Source organism: Marmota flaviventris, chromosome 6, assembly GCF_047511675.1.
Source record: "Marmota flaviventris isolate mMarFla1 chromosome 6, mMarFla1.hap1, whole genome shotgun sequence".
NCBI classification, from domain to species: Eukaryota; Metazoa; Chordata; class Mammalia; order Rodentia; family Sciuridae; genus Marmota; species Marmota flaviventris.
The window spans coordinates 9,388,258-9,407,253 of NC_092503.1; the positions used below are offsets into that span (position 1 = coordinate 9,388,258).

Here is an 18,996-nt window from a genome sequence, read left to right on the forward strand (position 1 = left end):
ACATGCCTCCTTTCCTATTCCACGTGACCTCTTGGTTTAACTACAAATCTTGAGATATTTGGGTCAGTTAAGAGAGAATGGTCCTCTCATATCTTCATTATCAAAAAACTGAGTTTCTTTTAAAAATTCAACAATTGATGGACAAAAAAAATACCTTGCAGTAGCACAAGCTATTCATCTGTCTTCCAGTTCATTCTGGGTGTAATTCCTGGGGCTTATGAGATCGAAAGATAATTCCAGTCAAAGCCATTTATCTAGTTTTGTGGCAGCTGAAAACACAGATGCTTTGGAAACAATGTAATCTTCTATCTCCCAATAATTTTTAATGGCTGGATGAATGGACTAAACAGTTATATTTGAAAATCCACCTTGGCGGTACTATCGGGATCATATACAATGGACAATAGACAGAAGATTTACTGATTTACAAAACTATTAGTATCTTTGACATTTATTTGAAAGAAAATGACACTTCAGCTCATTTATTATTTCAATGATAGCTTATTCTGAGAGAGAGAGAGAGAGAGAGAGAGAGAGAGAGAGAGAGAGAGGAAGATATTTTAAGGGAACAGCTGAGAGGCAATTTTTTAATGAGGTAACATGGAAAAGAGTATACAGTGCCATGCACAGACCTCCAGAAGAGGCGGAGGAGACCAGGAGAAATAACAATTCATTTGAGTCTCTCTCTTTTGGAAAAGAATACACTAGATTTCCACAACTCATATGCACTTAATAAAATATGTAAACATCAATTTGATTAGGCTCAGCTTCAGATCAGTTATAAGGCATTAATTAGAAAATATATTTAACATTTGCTCCTCATTCTCTTCTTACCTGGTCTTGCACTGAGTGGGCTAAGCAATGTGCTCTTTGCAGTGGGCGGAAGACAACTCCCTTTGGAGAGATCCATGGGATAGCCAGCATTCTCCTGCCACTTCCCAACAAACTCCAAACCCTGGTGCCAAGGCTGAGAAGCAGGTGGCTCCTGGCTTGAAGAGGATGGGTGTGAGCTCAGCTCTGAACAGGAGTGTGTGCTGGGGCAGGGGCAGGAGGCTTGAGACCTTCAGGGAGCAGCCCTTAAGGGCTGACCCACCCAGGTCTCTGTGGTTCACAGAAAGGAGTTTGCCCTGGTTCTGAAGCCCAGCCAGCAACCCTGGAGAAGCCCATGTAGCCATGGGAAGGGGGATCTGAAGACCCTTCCCTGAGTTACTGTGGACCAGAACAGCTCTCTGGCATTTTGCTGGCTCAGGGTGCGGGTATGCATCATCTCACAGGCTGAACAATCACATGTGGAGTCTGGGATGAGCATTTTTCAAGAGAGAGCTGCACAAAGGCTGGGCTGACTACTGCAGGCAGAGTGACAGGTCAGCATGCCCTCTCAGCTGCAGGCTGACTGCCATCCTCATCTCCATCCAGTCTAGAGGCCAGGGTGCTCATGCTGAATTCAGCCTTTGAGTGTCTGGGAGTTCTGTTGTCCCCAGAGCATTCCTGGGAGAATGAAAGCAGATGAAATTTTAAACAACAGAATGAGTGTGTGTGTGTGTGTGTGTGTGTGTGTGTGTAGTGTAGTGTGTATATGTGTGTGTATGTGTGTGTCTGATAATGGTCCAAGCCTTAATAGCATGGTAAAATATTTATCTTACTTTTTTTCTAGCTAATATGCAATCAATCGCTAACTCATTGGAAGCATTTAGAAATATCAAGGTCTATTTAGCCACTTTGAGGGCTCACTCAACAGATATATATCAGTTAATGGGAAATGCAAAAGCCTGACCTCACCAGGCCAGTTACCCTCCAGACCATCTCTTTTGCCCCACAGGGGAGGGAGACTCTGGGAGCATAACTGCTTCTTCTTCAAAAACCACAGAGGAAAGGGCTATGGACATCTTTGTGCTTTGGGTTTTTGAGATGTTAATTTCAAATTAATCAAGTTAATCTCTTTCTTGACCCTGAATAACTTTGATTCATTTCACCAAGATTCTCAAATCTTCTTTTGATAAAAGATGCCAAATGCATTCAGGGGATAGGATTGGGGTTGATATGGGGTGGGATGATTGATAATAAATACAGTTGTCTCTCAGTGCCCTCAGAGAATTGGTTTCAGGGCCACCTTGGATGCAAAATTCTTGGAGGCTCAAGTCCCTTATATAACAAGGCAGAGTATTGGTACCTAACCTGTGCACATTCTCCAGGATACTTCAAAGCGTCTCTAGATTACTTACAATACCGAATACGTAGTGTCAGTGCTGTGCAGTGGTGTGATGTTTAGGGAACAATGCTAAGGAAAAACGTCTACGTGGTCAAGTACAATTTTTTTCCAAATATTTTCAATCCGTGTGGTTGAATCCACAGATGAAGAATCAGAGGATTCAGAGGGCTGGTGGATTCAGTCATCATGCGGTCCTCACTTCTTGGATTTTTTCATAACAAGAGGAGGAGAGCTGGTCATGGGAAATGAGCAACCTCTGGGTTAGAGACTGTCCGGGATGAAAGGGCTCCAAAGACAACTGTCTTTGTCTTCCAGAGGCAGAGACTGGGAAGGGAACCACCCATTCCTGATCCCAGAAAGAAGGCTGAGCCGGCCCTTCTCATCAGGGCTAGTTCTCTCCTGGGGTCTCCAGGGAGCAGGTAGGAGGAGGCCAGAGGAAGAGAGTGTCTAGAATGCTCACAATGCTCAGAGAACCTTCAAGGAACATGGGGTGTGAGTATGTGTTTTGTAAGGAGGGCTGTGGCCTAAATCCCCAGTGGGTACAAGCAGTCAGGTAGTCTAGGAAGTAAAAAAAAAAAAAAAAAAAAAAATGGCCACACATAATTTACCTTTCCATTTTCTATACTTGCATTCAGTATGAAAAATACAGATGGCTCAAAGATATCATGAAGCAAAAATCTGCAGGATTTTCAAGACAATTGATTTTTGACTCAAATAGAATTGGTTTTATCCCAAGTAATATTTAAAATTGTGCTTTTCTTTTTTCTACTTCCCTTTTATTTTTATATAAAATGGCAATTCTTTCTAGGAGAAATAGCCTTTTCTTACCAATGCATATCATTTGTGGTTACTTGTATTAATGAACGACGTACCTTGCTTTCATATGGTTGTAAATGGCATGAATATGATTTTGAACTTGAGTGGATTTGACTGTTGGAGAGAAGCCAGGAGAGAAGTTGCTGAGTTCCCTGAGGGTGCCTCCAAAGTGACTTCCTCCCAAGTACAAAGCCAGTTCCCTTAGCTGATAAATGAAAATGAAGTGGTAATTTCCTTAGTTCCATTTGAACTAGTGTGTAGCTTAGAATATGATCTCTGAGATCTCAGCCTAAACTTGGAGCCAGTTTCTCCTCCTCATTTTTTGGGATACCTTTACCAGGACCTCAAGTGGCGCTTGTGAGGTTTGGTGACAATGAACACAACAAGGAACCAGGAAGATGGTCAGGTAACACCCCTGTTCCCTGAGCATCCCCTCCCTCTACCTGTGGCAGATCATCTGCTGCATGGCAATCTAATCGCAGAGCAAATTCCCTCAAGATTGTGTCAAACAGAGATGATTCAAGGTTGGGGGTGGTATGGACAGCGTGTCCCTTAACTAAGAAATCATTCAATCACCATCTGATACCCCACAACCCACAGCTCTGAGTTTTGGTTGTTTTTGAATCATTGCATGCTAGGGGCACTTAAAAAAAAAATACACACTCTCTGCAGGTCCTTTGGATGGTTTTGTTGCCACATAAGCTGTAAAGGACGACTGTACACAGATCCAAAATAACAGAGGATGTCATTTTATTGGCTGTCCACGGGGAGTTCATCATACAAGGAGGTAAGGACTGCAGGGGGCAGCGCAAGGCAACACCCCGTTGGACCCCTAGACAGAAGGTTAAATGGCACTGGATAGGATAAACCCCCAGCAGCCCTCCGCAGCCCAGACGCTCCCGATCCACACAGAACTAAGTGGACTAATCAGCCACCAATAGCCTTGTCCATTGGGCTGCATCCGTTGGGCCGTCTGCCAACAAAACAGCACTTGAAAATTCACAAAAATAAAAAAAGGAAGAAAGGAAGAAGGAAAGAGAGCAGCATTTCCTTCGGAATACCAACACCACTGGAATGCAGACGGTAGCTGGCATGCAAATCCACATCCGGTCTGTATTCTGCCTTTAGAACTTCTGTAGTTTTTAAATTAACAAATGGAACAGCGTGTCTATTTCAGATATTAGTAGCATAACACTTAAGTGCAATTTCAGTCTGGCCACGTGTCAGAAACCTTCCGAGCAGCAGATAGGGCAGCGCCTTTTCTTCCCTGGCTAGATCCCACCCCGAGGGTCCTCCCTACCCAGGCCCAACCTGCAGGTTCCCAATGCTCGAAAACAGCCACTTCTCTATATTCATTATTGTCAAAGTGCTCAGGGTGGGGAAGAAAATTCAGATAAAACCAAGCCCCGAGTTTCTGGAGCCTGCTGGCCCTCTGCCATGAGACGGGGCTCCCCTGGCTTTCTAAGCGGGTCTCTGTACCCCAGGCCTGGGGCTGTCATCTCCACGCTGCGGGGTGCATCCCTCTCCTCGCTCCCACCGCCTGTGGAGGAGCCCTGCGGTCGGTCCTGGGGTCGGCCACAGGGGTCACACGGAGCTGAGCTTCACCAGGCCCCGCACGGAGTCTTCGTGCAGAGAGTCCTGGCTGGCCAGGCCCAGCACGTGCATGGTGCGGCTGTGCGCCAGCGGGCTGCCGGCCCCCAGCATCCGCGGGGGCGAGGGCGCCTCGTCGGGGGTCAGGAACTGGTGGCCCCCGTGCTCGTCCTTCAGGGGCATAATGTCCGAGAGCGCGGCCTCGGCGGCGAGGTTGGGTATGGAGGAGGGCGGCGTGGGCTGGCCCAGCGTCAGGCTGGTGCACGGTGTGCCCAGGCCGGGCTTCCCCGGGAGGTGCATCTCGTCGCTGGTGAGGCTGGGCTCGCTCTGCAGCAGGGGAGTGGCTGCGGCCTGCAAAACGAATTTGGTGCTCTGAATGCACTGGTCTTGGTCGCACTGGAGCGCAGCAGGAGCCAGCAGAGAGAAGGCGGAGATAAATGGGGGAAGGGAGAGCAGGGCGGGGAGGGAGGGTGTAAGAAGAGAAAAAACGGTTAGCGACACCTCGGGTGGGTGCTGGGAGCGTGCACAGTAGCCCAAGTGCATCTGGAGATCCCCGGCCCCGCCCCCCCCCCCCCCCCCCCGCCGTGGTAAGGACCAACAGCTGGACGGAATAAACAGCTCAATGGAAGAGTCACCCCCAGGTGCCCCCCCAGGGGTGGAGGTCCAGGAAGTAACATGCAGTCACAGGCTGTGATGCCCAGGGCCTCTGTCCCCAACTTAAGGATGTAATTTTAAAACAACCCCATGGACTAGGCTTTTTACCACCTCAAGCAGTCTGAGGCAGCTGCTTTTTACGTGCTGAAAACCATTTTTTTTTTTTTTAAACCGTATTGTTCTAAAAATACACCCACGTTCACAGTATTGTTCATAATAGGTCAAGAGGCAAAAGCAATCCGGCATGGATTGATGGCTGAGCGCATACACAAAACATGGTCTATTTGCACAAAAGAATATTCTTAGGTCTTAACAAGGAAGGGGATTCTTACACATTACAACAGGGACGAAGCTGGAGGGTGGCACTCTATGTAAAATGAACCAGACACACAAAGACAATTGATTCCACCAACACCAGTACCTGGAGCAGTCAGGTCCACAGTGAGAAGGCAGGATGGAGTGGCTGGGGGAGGGGGCTGGGAGGTGCTTGTTTAATGGGGACAGAGTTTCAGTTTGTAAAGATGAAAAGTTCTGGACATGGAGGGTGGTGATGGCTGCAGAGCAATATGATAGTGACCGGATCCTGCTGAGCTGTACTTAAAAATGGCTCTGTCTATTTGACCAAAAGAAGAATAGAAAGATACAAGGGTCACAGAAGCCCTGGGGTTTGAATCAGACTGTTCTGCAAAGGCCTAGAATTCCTGCTGGGTTTTCATCAGCCTCAGGAACCATGAAGGGGTCTCCTGGGGCATGATGATGCCAATATTTGAGAAGACAGCTCCCTTTCTTCCAAGGGTTCTGAAGTCACATCACATCTATCTTGTGTCCTTTGTTCCACTTTAATCACTGGCAAAGAAAACAGCATAAATCCCTGGTTGCTCAGCAAACTCTCTTCTGGAACTATAATACGCTTGAGCTAGAATCCACTTCCCAGAATTTGGAAATCCTAAACTTGACCCTCTGTAGTTCATTGTTAGTGAAATTTTGAAGCAGCTTTTTTTTTTTTACAGCAGGAGGAGTGGGTGTGGGTATTAGGTGAGCACCCTGTGACTGTTCCAGTGATTAGCTGGATGCCCTGCTCTGTTTCTTTAAGTTCTCCTAACAATCATGTTTCTGCTCTTTATGTGCTGGATGGGGACCAAGGCTTAGGTGGGTTGGACCTGAGCTTAAGACCTCAAAGATGAAAGCAAAGAGATAGATCCAGCATTTGAAGCTTGAATCCTTCGACTGCAAACCATCCAGACTTTTGACATACAGTAGATACATGTCACTCGGCTTATTACCTCTTGTTCCTTTTCAGAACTGGAGTGTTCTAAAGAATCAGGTAGTAATATCCTGGTGGCTGAGGTGCTACCACCTCTGCCTGCCAGGGTGCACCCAGAACTGCCACTCACCTTGACCCATAGCCCAGCAGCAATACAAAATGTGTGCACAGAGGAGCCTTAAGGGGGACAGAGTTCACCTGAACTTGCAAATCCTCAGGTATTCATTTCATTTGCTGCAGAATATGCCCATCAGCCATGTATGGCTTTCTTTTTGAAGTCACAAGTGTAGGTTGCCTCCGATCCTGGCCCTGAGCCTACTCAAAAAGGCTGGGGAGCTGCAGACTCCCAGAAATTGGAACATTTTAGAAGTTCAAAGCCCGTGGTTCCAGGCAAGAGGAGCAGGAAATTCTTGAGGAGGGAAAGCCAGTCTGAAGGCAAGACTTGCTTTTGTCTCATGCTTCCTCCTGGCCAGTGGGACTCCAACGAAACAGAGATTTGGGGAAGGGCCTGGGGAACGGGGACTATTCAGAGGAGATGAAAAGGCCATTGAAAAGTACTTGACATGGGCTGATTGTCAAACATGATGATCAGTGTTTGCTTTTCCTAGCGTCAGGTGGGCAGCTGAGGAGCTTTCTTTGCTCTTATAGGGACTCTGGATCCAGGTGTTGACTCTTGGTGACGGCTGTCTGCCTGTGGACAGTGGTGGTCAGCAGGCTGGCCCCAGTTCTGTTCAGGGCATGGGCTTGGTCTTGACAGTGGAAGGCCTAGTTTAACCTTGGTCTTGACAGGTTAAACAGTTGTCCTTGAGACTCAGTGCTAGCATCCAGCAGCTGCGCTTTGCAAAGACCAGTTCAGGAATATTCTTTGTGGTAGAGACTGAGCTGCCAAGGCTCCTGCTTCCTGTTGGGCAGCTGCGATTTGCACGTGGCCCTGCATATGAAACCAGGGTGGAGATGGGACAGGGGCCTCCAGTGCACAACCCAAGGCCCTTCCTGGATGACTGTGTCTCCATGTCAACCTTCCCCTCTCAGCCCTCACTCATCATCCTGTGCTTTCTCTTCACATCCCCCTCCCCAGGCCCAAGGAACGAGGAAATTCCAAATTAGATTTGCTCCGCTCTTTCGACCTTTTTATTGAAAACCAATTGGCAAATTCTGTTTTAGGGATCAGCCCAAGTACTTCGTGACTAGAGTTGGAAGGGATTTTCAAAGCCATGTGGTAGGAGCACAAGGGAGGCCACCCAAGTGTCTTTTTCCCTCCACCACTTTCTCCCTGCCTCGTTCTCTGTCCCTATCTCTCTCCCCCTCTGTTCCTCCCTCTTTTGTCCATACACACACACACACACACACACACATACACACACACACACACATATGTATATATATGTTGTAGAAGGACCCAATACTTTTATTTTATTTATTTTTATGTGGTGCTGAGGATGGAACCCAGTGCCTCACACATGCAAGGCGAGCGCTCTGCCACTGAGCCACAACCCCAGCCCTCTCTTGTCCATTTTCCTACTTTGTGGCCCCCCATCAATTGCCCTTTCCTGTCTCCCTGACCCTTTTCTCCAGTTCAAGCCCGATAACAGAGTTCATGGACACCCACCAGAACCTTCTGGTAATAAGGTGGCTGCTGACAGTGGGCAGTGAAGGTCACGGGAAAAGTCAACGTTGAGTCTGAGGCACCTTCTCAGACTTTCAGCCATGATCATCACTTGCTGACTGAAACAGCACAGACCAAGAGGGGCAGTCACTATTTAGCTAAGGAAGTGGAAGCTCCAGGGCATCTTGCTGACTTAGCCCCTTCCAAGGCCTTGGTCTGGCATACCTGTTTCCTTTTCTTAACACCCATGGCATGACGCAGGCCTCTTGAGACCGGAATCCACTCCTGTGCACACCCAGTGCTTTACCTTGGTCAGACCACTTGCTGAGAACCCTTCAAGTCAAATCCTATGTCAGCCTCTGTGGCCCAGACCCTGTTGAAACTGGTCTCTTGTCTCTTATGTGTAAGGCTGGAGGACACTGATGGAAGGACGGGAAAAGAAGTTAGGAAAGAAAAAGTTGAGCCTAAACCATTGAATTAAAAAAAAAAAAAAAAAAACTACTGCAAATCATTCAGAAATCTTTTCCAAATGAGTATTGTAACTCAGACTTCTCTGACTTTCAGCACCTGTTCTACATAGATTTGGTGAAATGCCTTAAAGGTGACTCTCTCCAAGTAAAGCTGTGGGTGTTTCTCCTGCTGGAGGGACTACTTTCATATGTCCAGCTAATCTGTTCTTCACTATCCTCAGTTTGCCTGGTCCCAGTGGGCGCAGGTCCTGGGACTACAAACCCAAGGGTCTAAATCCTTCTGTATCCTATGACCTGGAAGATAGCCTGCTACATTCAGATAGACTTCCCTTGGGAAGAGCATCCCCATTTGGGGGCAAACAGAGATCAGGCTCTGTTTGCAGTGTATGGCCCATATAGACCTGCTGTTGGCTCATAATAGTGGAGACCGTGGGATTTTATCAGATTCCAACCAAAGTGAGCTATGACACCATCCATTGGAATTATAATTCCCATAATATTAATTTTGCCAGTTTTGAACATCGCCTCCTTAGAAAAAAACTCAGGTATCAAATGACCCGGGGGTATATGATATTTAAAAAAGTCAGTGCTTCTTCATATTTTGTACTGTGCCAAAGTTCCAAGAACAATGAGTTGATAAGCCTTCATGGTCACAATTCTATGAGGTTTTTAAAAAACCTCATAGAGAAAAATAGTATCTTCTGGGTTACTATGGAAATGACCCTCCTTTTTTATTAAATTTAAAATCCTGCATTCTAATTCTTATGTACCTGTTTATTGGTTTTTCTACTTAACTTTCTTTTGCTCTGTGCTTACCCATTCTCTTTCCCCTCATCTTTCCCCCTCATCAATTTCCCTCCTATTATTTTCCCCTGGCTTCTCATCTGAGGACTCTTTCACCTTCCACCAGTAGAGGGAGACATCCCCGCTTGCTTTTTTTTCCCTCTTAAAATTTGGTGGCTCTGACTGTTCCAGCTAAGCCAAGAAGCTATAGTATTTATCTCAGCAGTTACATAATCTTGAAGAAAAACATTTAAGCACCCAGATTCTTGCCAAGAACAATCCATCTACTATGAACAGCGAATTGAGAAACAATCCTTTAAAGATTCGTATTTATGGACTATGAGGTTGAATCATATGGAATTGCCATCTTTTTTTTTTTTTAGGTCAAAAATCAATCAAATGGTGAATAGGAACAGGATAGAATCTTGTTCTCTAGTAGGAATGTCTGTGAACAGTCCTTTCTGTGGACAGTGTGAGGATCTATGCTATACTGTAGGGGCACTGTGGTAAGTCACCCTGAGGGCCGATTACTGCCCGACGGAGCTTCAGCATTTAACAGGCAAAGAAGCTTATGGCTTGCGACATTCGGATGTCACACACATTACAGCTTAATGTTACAATTTTAAATGCCAAAAGGACCATTTCCTTTTTGTTTCTTTAGATTTTCAAATAAAATTGCCCCTCTTGGAATACATTTGATCTTATTTATCCTAGCTGACTTCTTGGTTGAAGTAAACCTAGTGTGCACATTAAATGCTACTAAAAACAAAGCTAGGAGTTTTCTAGGTGATCTGAATACAATTTAATAATGAATGAAATTAATCCTTTCTTTTGCTCCAATTCTGTCAAAAGTATTAGAGCTAGGCATGGTTTGTCTTTGTTGGGCTGTGAAGCCCTGTCCTAGAGTCTTAAAAAGCTCCTTATAGATGCATGAAGGCATAAACTTCTGAAGTTCACCTAAAATACAGATACTGGTTAGGAGGAGAGCTTCTTTTTATTATTTTACTCAAAATTATTATTAAGTTTGTTGAAGTAAGTTTTTTTTACTGTATTTGACTTTTAAGATTACACAATTCTTATTTAATAAATGATACATCTGCTGGGTTATTCTTGTTTCGATATTGGATAAGGAATGTGTTAGTCAGTTCTCCATTAGTGTGACGAAATATCTGAGATAATCAAGTTCAAAGGGGGGAAGGTTTATTCTGGCTCATGGTTTCAATCCATGCTTACTTGGCTCTGTTGCTTTGGACTGCTGTGGCACAATATGTCATGATGAAAGTGCACAATAGAGGAGGATTGCTTACCTCGTGGCAACCAGAATGCACACAGAGAGAAAGAGGCTGGGGTCCCAACATTCCCGTCAGGGGCATTCCCCCAATGACCTAACTTCCTCTCAGTAGCCTCTACCTCTTATTAAAGGTTCCACTATTAATACTGCCAGTATGGGACCAAGTCTTCCACACTTGGGCCTTTGGGGAACTTTTCAGGTCCAGGCTTTAGTAAGGGGGATGTAAAATATTAGGTTCAGTAAATATAGTAAGTTGTTTTTTCTTAAGTTCCAACAACTATGCACTGTGTTACTCTTTGAAGCTATATGTGCCAGATATCAACATAAACTATGACTCTAATGGTATCTAGAATTTGAATTATTTGACAATTAAATAAAATAAAAATACCAAAACCTGGGCCATAACTGGATGTCATGGATACTCACACATACCTTGTCATAGAAGGAACTTCCATGTTGGATCATAATAAAAACCAATAAAGAAGAAAGTAGGAATATTGAAAATATGACCCTTAGTACTAGGGTTATTTGCCCACTATCCCAGCTTGGCTCCTCAGGGTTTCATGAGTTGGATGGCAGAGGCCACATCTGCAGTCCCACATGCCAACATGATGCTTTAAGTGTAACTTCATGCCTCTATCATTTTCTTCCTTGAGAATCTGTTAGAAGGAAGCTCACTTAGGCACTAGGTAACCACCCCAATTTGCACAAGATGGTTAGTTACTGGTGATTGTTTTCCATTTCTGAAATAATGACTAAGGCGCAGTGTACTTAGGTGCCAGTTGTCTATCAATATTCATTGAATTTTTCTGACCTGCAATGTCACAGCAATTGTCTAAGACTTATAATGAATTAGAAAATATCTCTAATTTCTAAAATGTATAGTGTGTATTTCCCTAGGAGCACTTTTCCTATGATACATTAAATGGCTTCTTGATCTGAATATTGGTCCTGAAATAAAATGATAGACCAAAATTTGATCCTTTGATCTTGAGTGTCAATAAATGCTCATCCTTCAGGTAAGCACTGGAACTGGTTTTGGGTCAGAGGAATCATATCCCACAGCTAATTTAGTATTTATTATTGGTGGAGTTTAGTAAAAATATGTGTCTGGGGCAGATGGTGACATCAGCTGCAACATGTCCTGTAGTTGTAGAGACAAGACTACTACTCCCAGAAATGATGGAAAAACAGACAGTGGACTAGCCTTTACTCTGCATATAAGGACTAGACAGACCTGCCCAAAATACTGGAAGCAAATGGTGCCAAAATAGCACACAATAAACAATGCAAGACCACAAACCCTGAGAGGAGGCAAACTCACGAAGCAAGCCCGTGACCAACCAGTTCTTGTCTTAGGGGACAATTTCCCAACCTGGCATAGAGCTAAGTCTGAGAAGGTCATGGCAGTTCTGCTGAGTGAAGAAAACAGATTGGAATATGAAGAAGTTAAAGTGACTTGGTTTGTAGCATTAGATCAAGGATGCTGTGCAGAAGGTGGATCACAAGTTCTAGTGGAGTCCCCGTGTCTGTAACAAAGGGCTCTGCTGTGCACATGAGAACCCTCTACCCCAAGGCTTACAAGACAGAAGTTGCAGTGGGGTTGAGAGTGAAACAGAAAGCCTGGAGGCTGAGAAAAGTAGTACTGGGGACACGGATATCATTAACACCACTAATACCTTGCCTCTAACCAAGACATAAGAAGGGTTGTGCCTTAGGAGAAAGAACCATGCCCTAAAGAAAGATCCTAGACCCACCCTAACAAACCCTAAAAAAAAATCCTAACAAGACATTCAGAGAAGACATACTTAGAGGGTTCTGAGAAACTTCTTGAACTTCTCATAGATCTACACTAGCTAAATATAATACAGACCTACACAAGTTCAAGGTGATGAGCCAGTAATTGAACTCTTCAGAGGAAGATAACAACATCTACATTATTATAAAAATGTCCAGTTTCAATAAAGTGTCAATAGGCATATAAATCAATAAGAAAATATGATAGAACTAAATGAAAATTCTAGAAATAAAAAGTATAATTACTAAAATGAAAACTTCTCTGGATAAGCTTAACAGAAGATAGGAGACAGCAGCAGAAAGAATCAGTGAACATCAAGATGTGGCAAAAGAAATTACACAACCTGAAGGAGAGACAGAGTTTAAAGAAAAATGCTCAGAGCCTCAAGCCCTGTCCTTGGGGCCAATATCACATGGCCTAACGTATGTATAATTGGAGGTCCAGGAAGAAAGAGAATGAAATAAAAGGGAAAATAAAATAAAAAAGGATGGCCAAAAGTGTCACAATTTGATGAAAAACAATGAATTTCAGAGCCCCCAGAATTAGATAAACTCCAAGCAGTTTAATAATAGAACAGGTCAATAATTCACTTGGTGAATGAGTTTCTGATTTCCACTAGTCTGAAGTATTGCAAATGGTTCGGTCTTAGGGAAGCAAGTAGAGAAAAAAAAGAGTGGACTTAATTGCCATGGATTAACCCTGCCATTTGTAATAGAGTAGAAATGTCAAGGTGTAGCTTAGATGATGGAGACATTACACATTTAGTCCCATGGTCTGGTTTTGTGACTGACTGTAGGAAGTTAATCATCCTTCTATAGAGAAAGCCTGTGTGGCTTGATTTCCTCAGCCCTGAGAGGAGCTCTGTACCCCTGCTCTCATAAGAAGACCTTCCCCATGGGAGACTTTAGATACAGTGGTTACAAAGAGCAGTTTTCATGGCTTCAGATTGCCAAGAAAGAAATGGTAGATCTGCCACTCGTTAGCTAGGTCACATACTTATCATCCCTGAGTCCCTGTCTCCTCCAAGGGGCAATTAAAATACCCACATCAGAGGGCTTAGTGAGGATGAAGGGAGTCAGTAATGCATGTCAAACATTTATCCCAGGGTTGGGCACATTGTAGTCGATCTGAATCTCTCTGTTTTCTCCTTCTCCCCGTCTCTCTTCATGAACATTTGCTGAAATCAACCATCCCAGGGACTCTTCTAGATGCTGGGGATATAGTACTGAACAAACAGCCTTGAAACACTAGATTATCATTGTTGTTGTTATTATTATCAAAGACAAGTGTTTTTAATAGAGGGTAAAATATTCATTGATAATTGAAATTCATATATTCATGAAATTTGGGTTAAATTTCCCTCAAGGTATAAATGATTCATAATAGATCTCTTCCTAAGAGTAGATTTTCACAGGGAGAGAGGGTGAGGATAATGGGTTGTTGGGACTGAAAAAGTGGGGAAGGAAATTCCTTCCTGCATCATCGGTGAGCTCTCTGTAAGTGCTTCTTCCTGAGGCAGAAGAGCATGATATAGAGCAGAGACTCTGCGATCAGACTGCAAAAATTTCCTTAGGCAAATTACTTAAGCTCTCTGTGACTGTTTGGTAATCTGTGGAATGGAGCTATTAGTGCCTCATAAGGCTGTGGAGATGGTTTAGAAGGAGATCTCGATGACAAAGGCCTGGAATGGCATGGTCACGGGCTGTTCTGGCGTGGGAATTGGTGAACACCGTGTGGTATGAATACAAAGGGCTTGGGAAGAGGTGAGTGGGGTGGGTCTTCTGCTCGGGGCCAGCCCTGCTCCGTGGCTCTTTCTGTACCTGTCAGCCTGGAACCTACACTACAGGAGCCCATAAGGAGAGATGGAAACCATTAAAAGGCCCACTCTAGGTGCCTCAGTGACTTAGAAATGGACCATAGAATGGAGTGCTGTTGGCATGGTGACAAGGCAGAATGAGCAGAAGTGGTGTCTGACTAACTGGAAGGGACCCCGAAGGTCAATGGGCAGCTGAAAGCCAATGTTGAAATCCTCTGTCCACCATTGCTGGGAGGAGCTCTGCTCTCTCAGGCTGGCATCTCTGGAGTGGGGACTCCCAATCTCCGTGACCTCTGGGTGTTGGCATTTTCCTCTTGGATTGAGAAGAACTGAATCCCAAGCCTGCCATCTGGTCCTAGTACTAACTTTGTTGGGGCCACAAAGAACACACCTCATCCTCTCCTGAAGATGTGCTCATGTACTTGGGGCATTCCTACCTGTGAGTAGGAACCTTGGGACCCAAAGGATTTCTCTTATCTTTAAGCAGAGAGCCAGTCTGGGTTCCTCGTGGTGAAGGCAGCCTGGTGGGATGAGAAGGGCACATGATGGGGTGGGGGTGGGGGGTAGGGGAGAGAGCTGTGGTTGTGGCTCAGTGGTAGAGGGCTTGCCTATCATGTATGAGGCACTGGGTTTGATCCTTAGTACCACATAAAAATAAATAAATAAAATAAAGGTATTGTGTCCGTCTACAACTAAAAATAAACAAATGAATAAATAAAAAAGAAGGGTATGGAGCTCCAAGTCACTTAGACTTTTTCAAGCACCTGTCTATGAGCAACTTGCTCGATTTATAATTGGTGCTGGTTTCTATGTAATCATGTGTGCTTGGGAATTCTTATGAAGTGAGAAAAACTCAAGCTACAACTCATTCTTCAAATGTAATGAAATATTCATGAATGCTAAATTTAACAATGAAGTTGATATATTCATGTGTCTCTAGACATTAAACATTTATTAATTTTGATTTTGATTTTGTCACTTTCATGTTTTAAAGCATATAATCTTTTTCCCAGATCTTAAACTTTTCCTAGAAGTCTGTGGAAAGTGCGCAGACACAGGCCTACCGTGTCTAATGGGTAAAACAAGCCCAGACTCTGCCTCTCGTGGATTGTCTTGACCCTAGAGAGGCCACTGCTTTGTGAAGCCATCTTGATGTGTCACTGCACTAAAGAAAACTCCTCTCTAGTTCCTCGTTCAACATAGAGGATGGATGGAGCTTTTTGCAGATGTGGCAACATTGGAAGATGGGAATAATGAGGAAAAGAAGACCCTCCATGAGTCAGATCCTGCGAGAGGAATTTTCACTTTAATTCCAGTGAACAGTTAACAACCCTTACCGTGTGCCCAGCCCTATGCTGTAGACTGGCAATAAGAAGGTGTAACAGGCAAGGTCTCAGTCAGTTCTAATCACAGTGCAGGACATGGGTGTCCTTGTTCCCTTCAGTTTACACATGTACATGTAGACTCTGGGGGTTAAGTGACTCCTCCAAGACCACACAAAGTGTTGAATGGGGTCTCTGATCCGCACCCTGCTCTCTACCACTCTAGTACCCAATTAGACCAAGACACTTGATTGCCTTAGCAGGGAGAGCGCTGGCAGAGGTGGATGGAGAAAGAGGGAGATATAATAAGGGCTAATTAAAAAATAATCTCCCAGCATGTGAGATGAACTTGGATTAATATCTTAGATGATCAACTTGAGCAAGTCTTATAGTTTGTTTTTTCAATGCCAACGTGACAGGTACTTTTAGAATAATCAGTAAAATCAATGAACGTCTCCATTATTTCAGAATGAATTTCTCCCAACCATATCATTTCCTCATCAACACCAGGAAGCAGACCTTCCCGGGCTTTCCATTCAGCTGCCTAAAGGGCATTTCCCCAATGGCGCCAGGAATCAGAATTCTGGGCCAACAGATTCCACATGCCCAAGTGAGCTCCCTACTCACATCTCCCCTTGAACTTCCATCGCTCACCCAGCTGGCGGCCTCCTGGTTGACCTCCCCCAGCCCCCAGCATTATCTTAATTCTCAACCCCTACTCTGTGCTGCTGCTTTTCTGACCCGCCTCTGCTGACCCGACCAGCCTGCTGGTCACCAGATCTCCTGCAAGGTCTCCGCTATTCACCTTGGCTTCTCAGTGGCATGTGTCCCTTCCACCCCACAGAGCCCCCACCCAGGTCTCCTGCACCATTCTCATCCTCATCTACATGAAAATCTGAAGCTATTACCGTGAGGTTTTCTTACCATCTACAGAACAAAACCCAAGATGGATCCAAGGCACCAAGGCCCCTGTGCACTTCCTGTCCTGCCTTACACCCTGGAGTCGTGTCTGCTGTTCAGCTGCTCCAAGTGGATACAATTGCTGTTGCCCATCATGTCCCAGGGACATCAGGGAGTTGATGACAATGTCCATAGCTAAGCCTTATATGGTACATACCTTGTGCTAGGCTAGGTGCTAAGTGCTTGCATAGGTATTAGCCCACTCCTCATAGAAAAGCTACCAGTGAGGACACCAATGTTCCCATTTTGTGGGTGAAAACACTGAGGCAGAGGGAGGTTAAGCAACCATCAAGGTCACTCATCTGGTGAGTGAGCAGCAGCCCTGTCTCTGACAATGAGTCTCCACCCCCTCTTTCTTCTCCAAGAAAACTTCTTGGAATCTTCTCCAAGAGAAGGCTAAGAGCCTAGGCGAATGACTCTGGAGCGCTCACCAGGTGGAAGATGTCTGTGTCCAGCTTCCGTCACTGGCTGGAAGATCCCGGCTCCGGGCTTGATTGGCAGTTCTGTGCATTACAAATCTGGGATCTGACTTCCAGAATTCTTAGATTTCTAAAAGTCTCATTCCTGATAGGGAGAAGGGAGATGGTGGGACTCACCAAAGGAGGGCTTCTTTACCTTGGAGCCCATAGGCTTCACAGGGGGAACGTGTCCTGATAGTGCACGTGAAACGCCATATGTCTGAGCTCATGGGGAGCAGAATTCGCCAGGGCTGTGGCTCTGTGTGGCCTGGCCTTGCTTGTTCCTTCACACCATGGACTTTCAGGGCCTCTTCCTAGCTCTTCAGTTAGACCTAAACACAGGGCCCACCACACTCCTCCCCTGTGTGTGTGTGCAGGTGTTGAGCAGGGCCACGGGAGGTGGTGTGTGTGCGCCTATATCCAGGTGTGCGGGGCGCAGGGACATGAGGTCTGACAGACCTCACGAGGCAGGTGACCCAGGTCCATAGGCCCACATTCAGGCTCCATTGTGACTCACACCACCACTGGTTCCTTGGTCAGCACTGAAGAGGCTCCAGAGCTCTGTCTGGGTGGCCTGATCAGCCTGGTGCTCGGTGCCATGTGGTTGCCACACCTGGCTCCCTCCTGTTCTCATCTGGAGACACAGCAGAGGACTGAAGAGTGAGGAGTCTGGGTTTAATGTCCTCTTGTTTCCTGATGGGGAGCCCTGGCCCACAGATGAGTCGGTGTCATAAAAACGAGCCCGACATTGAGTGGAATCACAGTAGGAAACTGTTACAAGGCTCTTCCCCTCTGTGGGTCCTCACATGGTGCTATGGCATTGGGGTTCAGCCTTCAGGGTTGCTGGTTGCTTGGGAGGTGGCTGTCCGCCAGGAATAGACCAGTACAACACCCTGCCCACTTGCTCCAGGCCCACACCTGCAGTGATGTGCCCTTAACCAGAGTCACAGCACAGCTCCAGCCTGATGGATCCAGAGGTGACTCTGACGAACCACGCGGAGAGAAGCGACCACCCCATTTCTTTCTTCAGGGCTACTCTATCACAGAGGCATTCAGCAGGGGATCCATAAATGTTTGTTGAGTTCACGAATTAGGCTCCATCTCCTCTTGACCTCAAGCTGCTTGCTGGTGACAGCAGAACCTTCAAGATAGCCTTTGTTTATTTTTTTAAATCTAGAGAAGATGCACAGCATGGGTGGGGTCAGTGCTAACTGGGCGAGACTAACCTAAGTCCATTGGGGTCCATAATACCTGTCGCCATCCATGGTCTCTTCTATGAAGGTTCCTAATGTTTCCTTCACCTGGCTGTGGACCCCTTAAAGATGAGGGGAGTTATGTCCTATAGTCTTGTAGCCCCAGCTCTTAGGTTGGTCCTCAGCACATCCCAGGAATCCCGATGAGTCTCCTGATGAATGGGAGGGTAGGCGCACATGAGCACATGCTCATGTCAGGGAAGTGATCAGTGTATACCCTGGTCACAGTTCTGGTGGCCGTCCTTATAGGACATTGTTTGTGCATCTGAAAGTGACCAAGGAAGGTTCCTGAGCCTGGGCATACTTGTCTTTAAGGTTGTGCCCTTGAAGGAGTATAGTCTACAAAAGTGAAGGTGAGCATTGGAGTCCTCGGATGGGCTTTGGATCCACAAACCAGAGTCTGTGTGCTGTCAGGTAGGTGACAACCTCTCCCAAATTAACAAAAAATGTGAACAACAATTTCTCACTGTTGGTTTAGGATTGAATGAGATCATCAAGCACCTTGAACACAGTTGGTGCTCCATAAACGCAGTCCCCTTTCTTTGTGAGCCTGTCTCTTATTCTCTCTGCCCTTGTTTTCCTTCTCTGAAGAATATGGGGTGTGACCTTCTGGGTCACTTGGGTGGACAGAACAAGAGGCTTCCTGATTGCTCACAGAGGGAAGTGGCAAGGACGGTGACGTACACATACTCAATTTTAAAGGAGA

General features: G+C 45.5%; 1 protein-coding gene across 3 annotated transcripts in view; it reads right to left on the bottom strand.

Annotated features, from left to right (window-relative positions):
• Positions 1-3,758: 3,758 nt before the first annotated feature.
• Positions 3,759-18,996, bottom strand: part of Zdhhc14 (zinc finger DHHC-type palmitoyltransferase 14) — a 256,755-nt gene continuing 241,517 nt past the window's right edge. For 2 of the 3 annotated variants that reach the window (XM_027939538.2, XM_027939536.2), the window contains one exon: positions 3,759-5,011. In XM_027939538.2, the coding sequence (XP_027795339.2) occupies positions 4,610-5,011 (402 nt within the window). In that variant the 3' untranslated portion in view covers positions 3,759-4,609. The remainder of the gene's footprint in view (positions 5,012-18,996) is intronic. The other variant, XM_027939537.3, reaches the window with a different exon arrangement.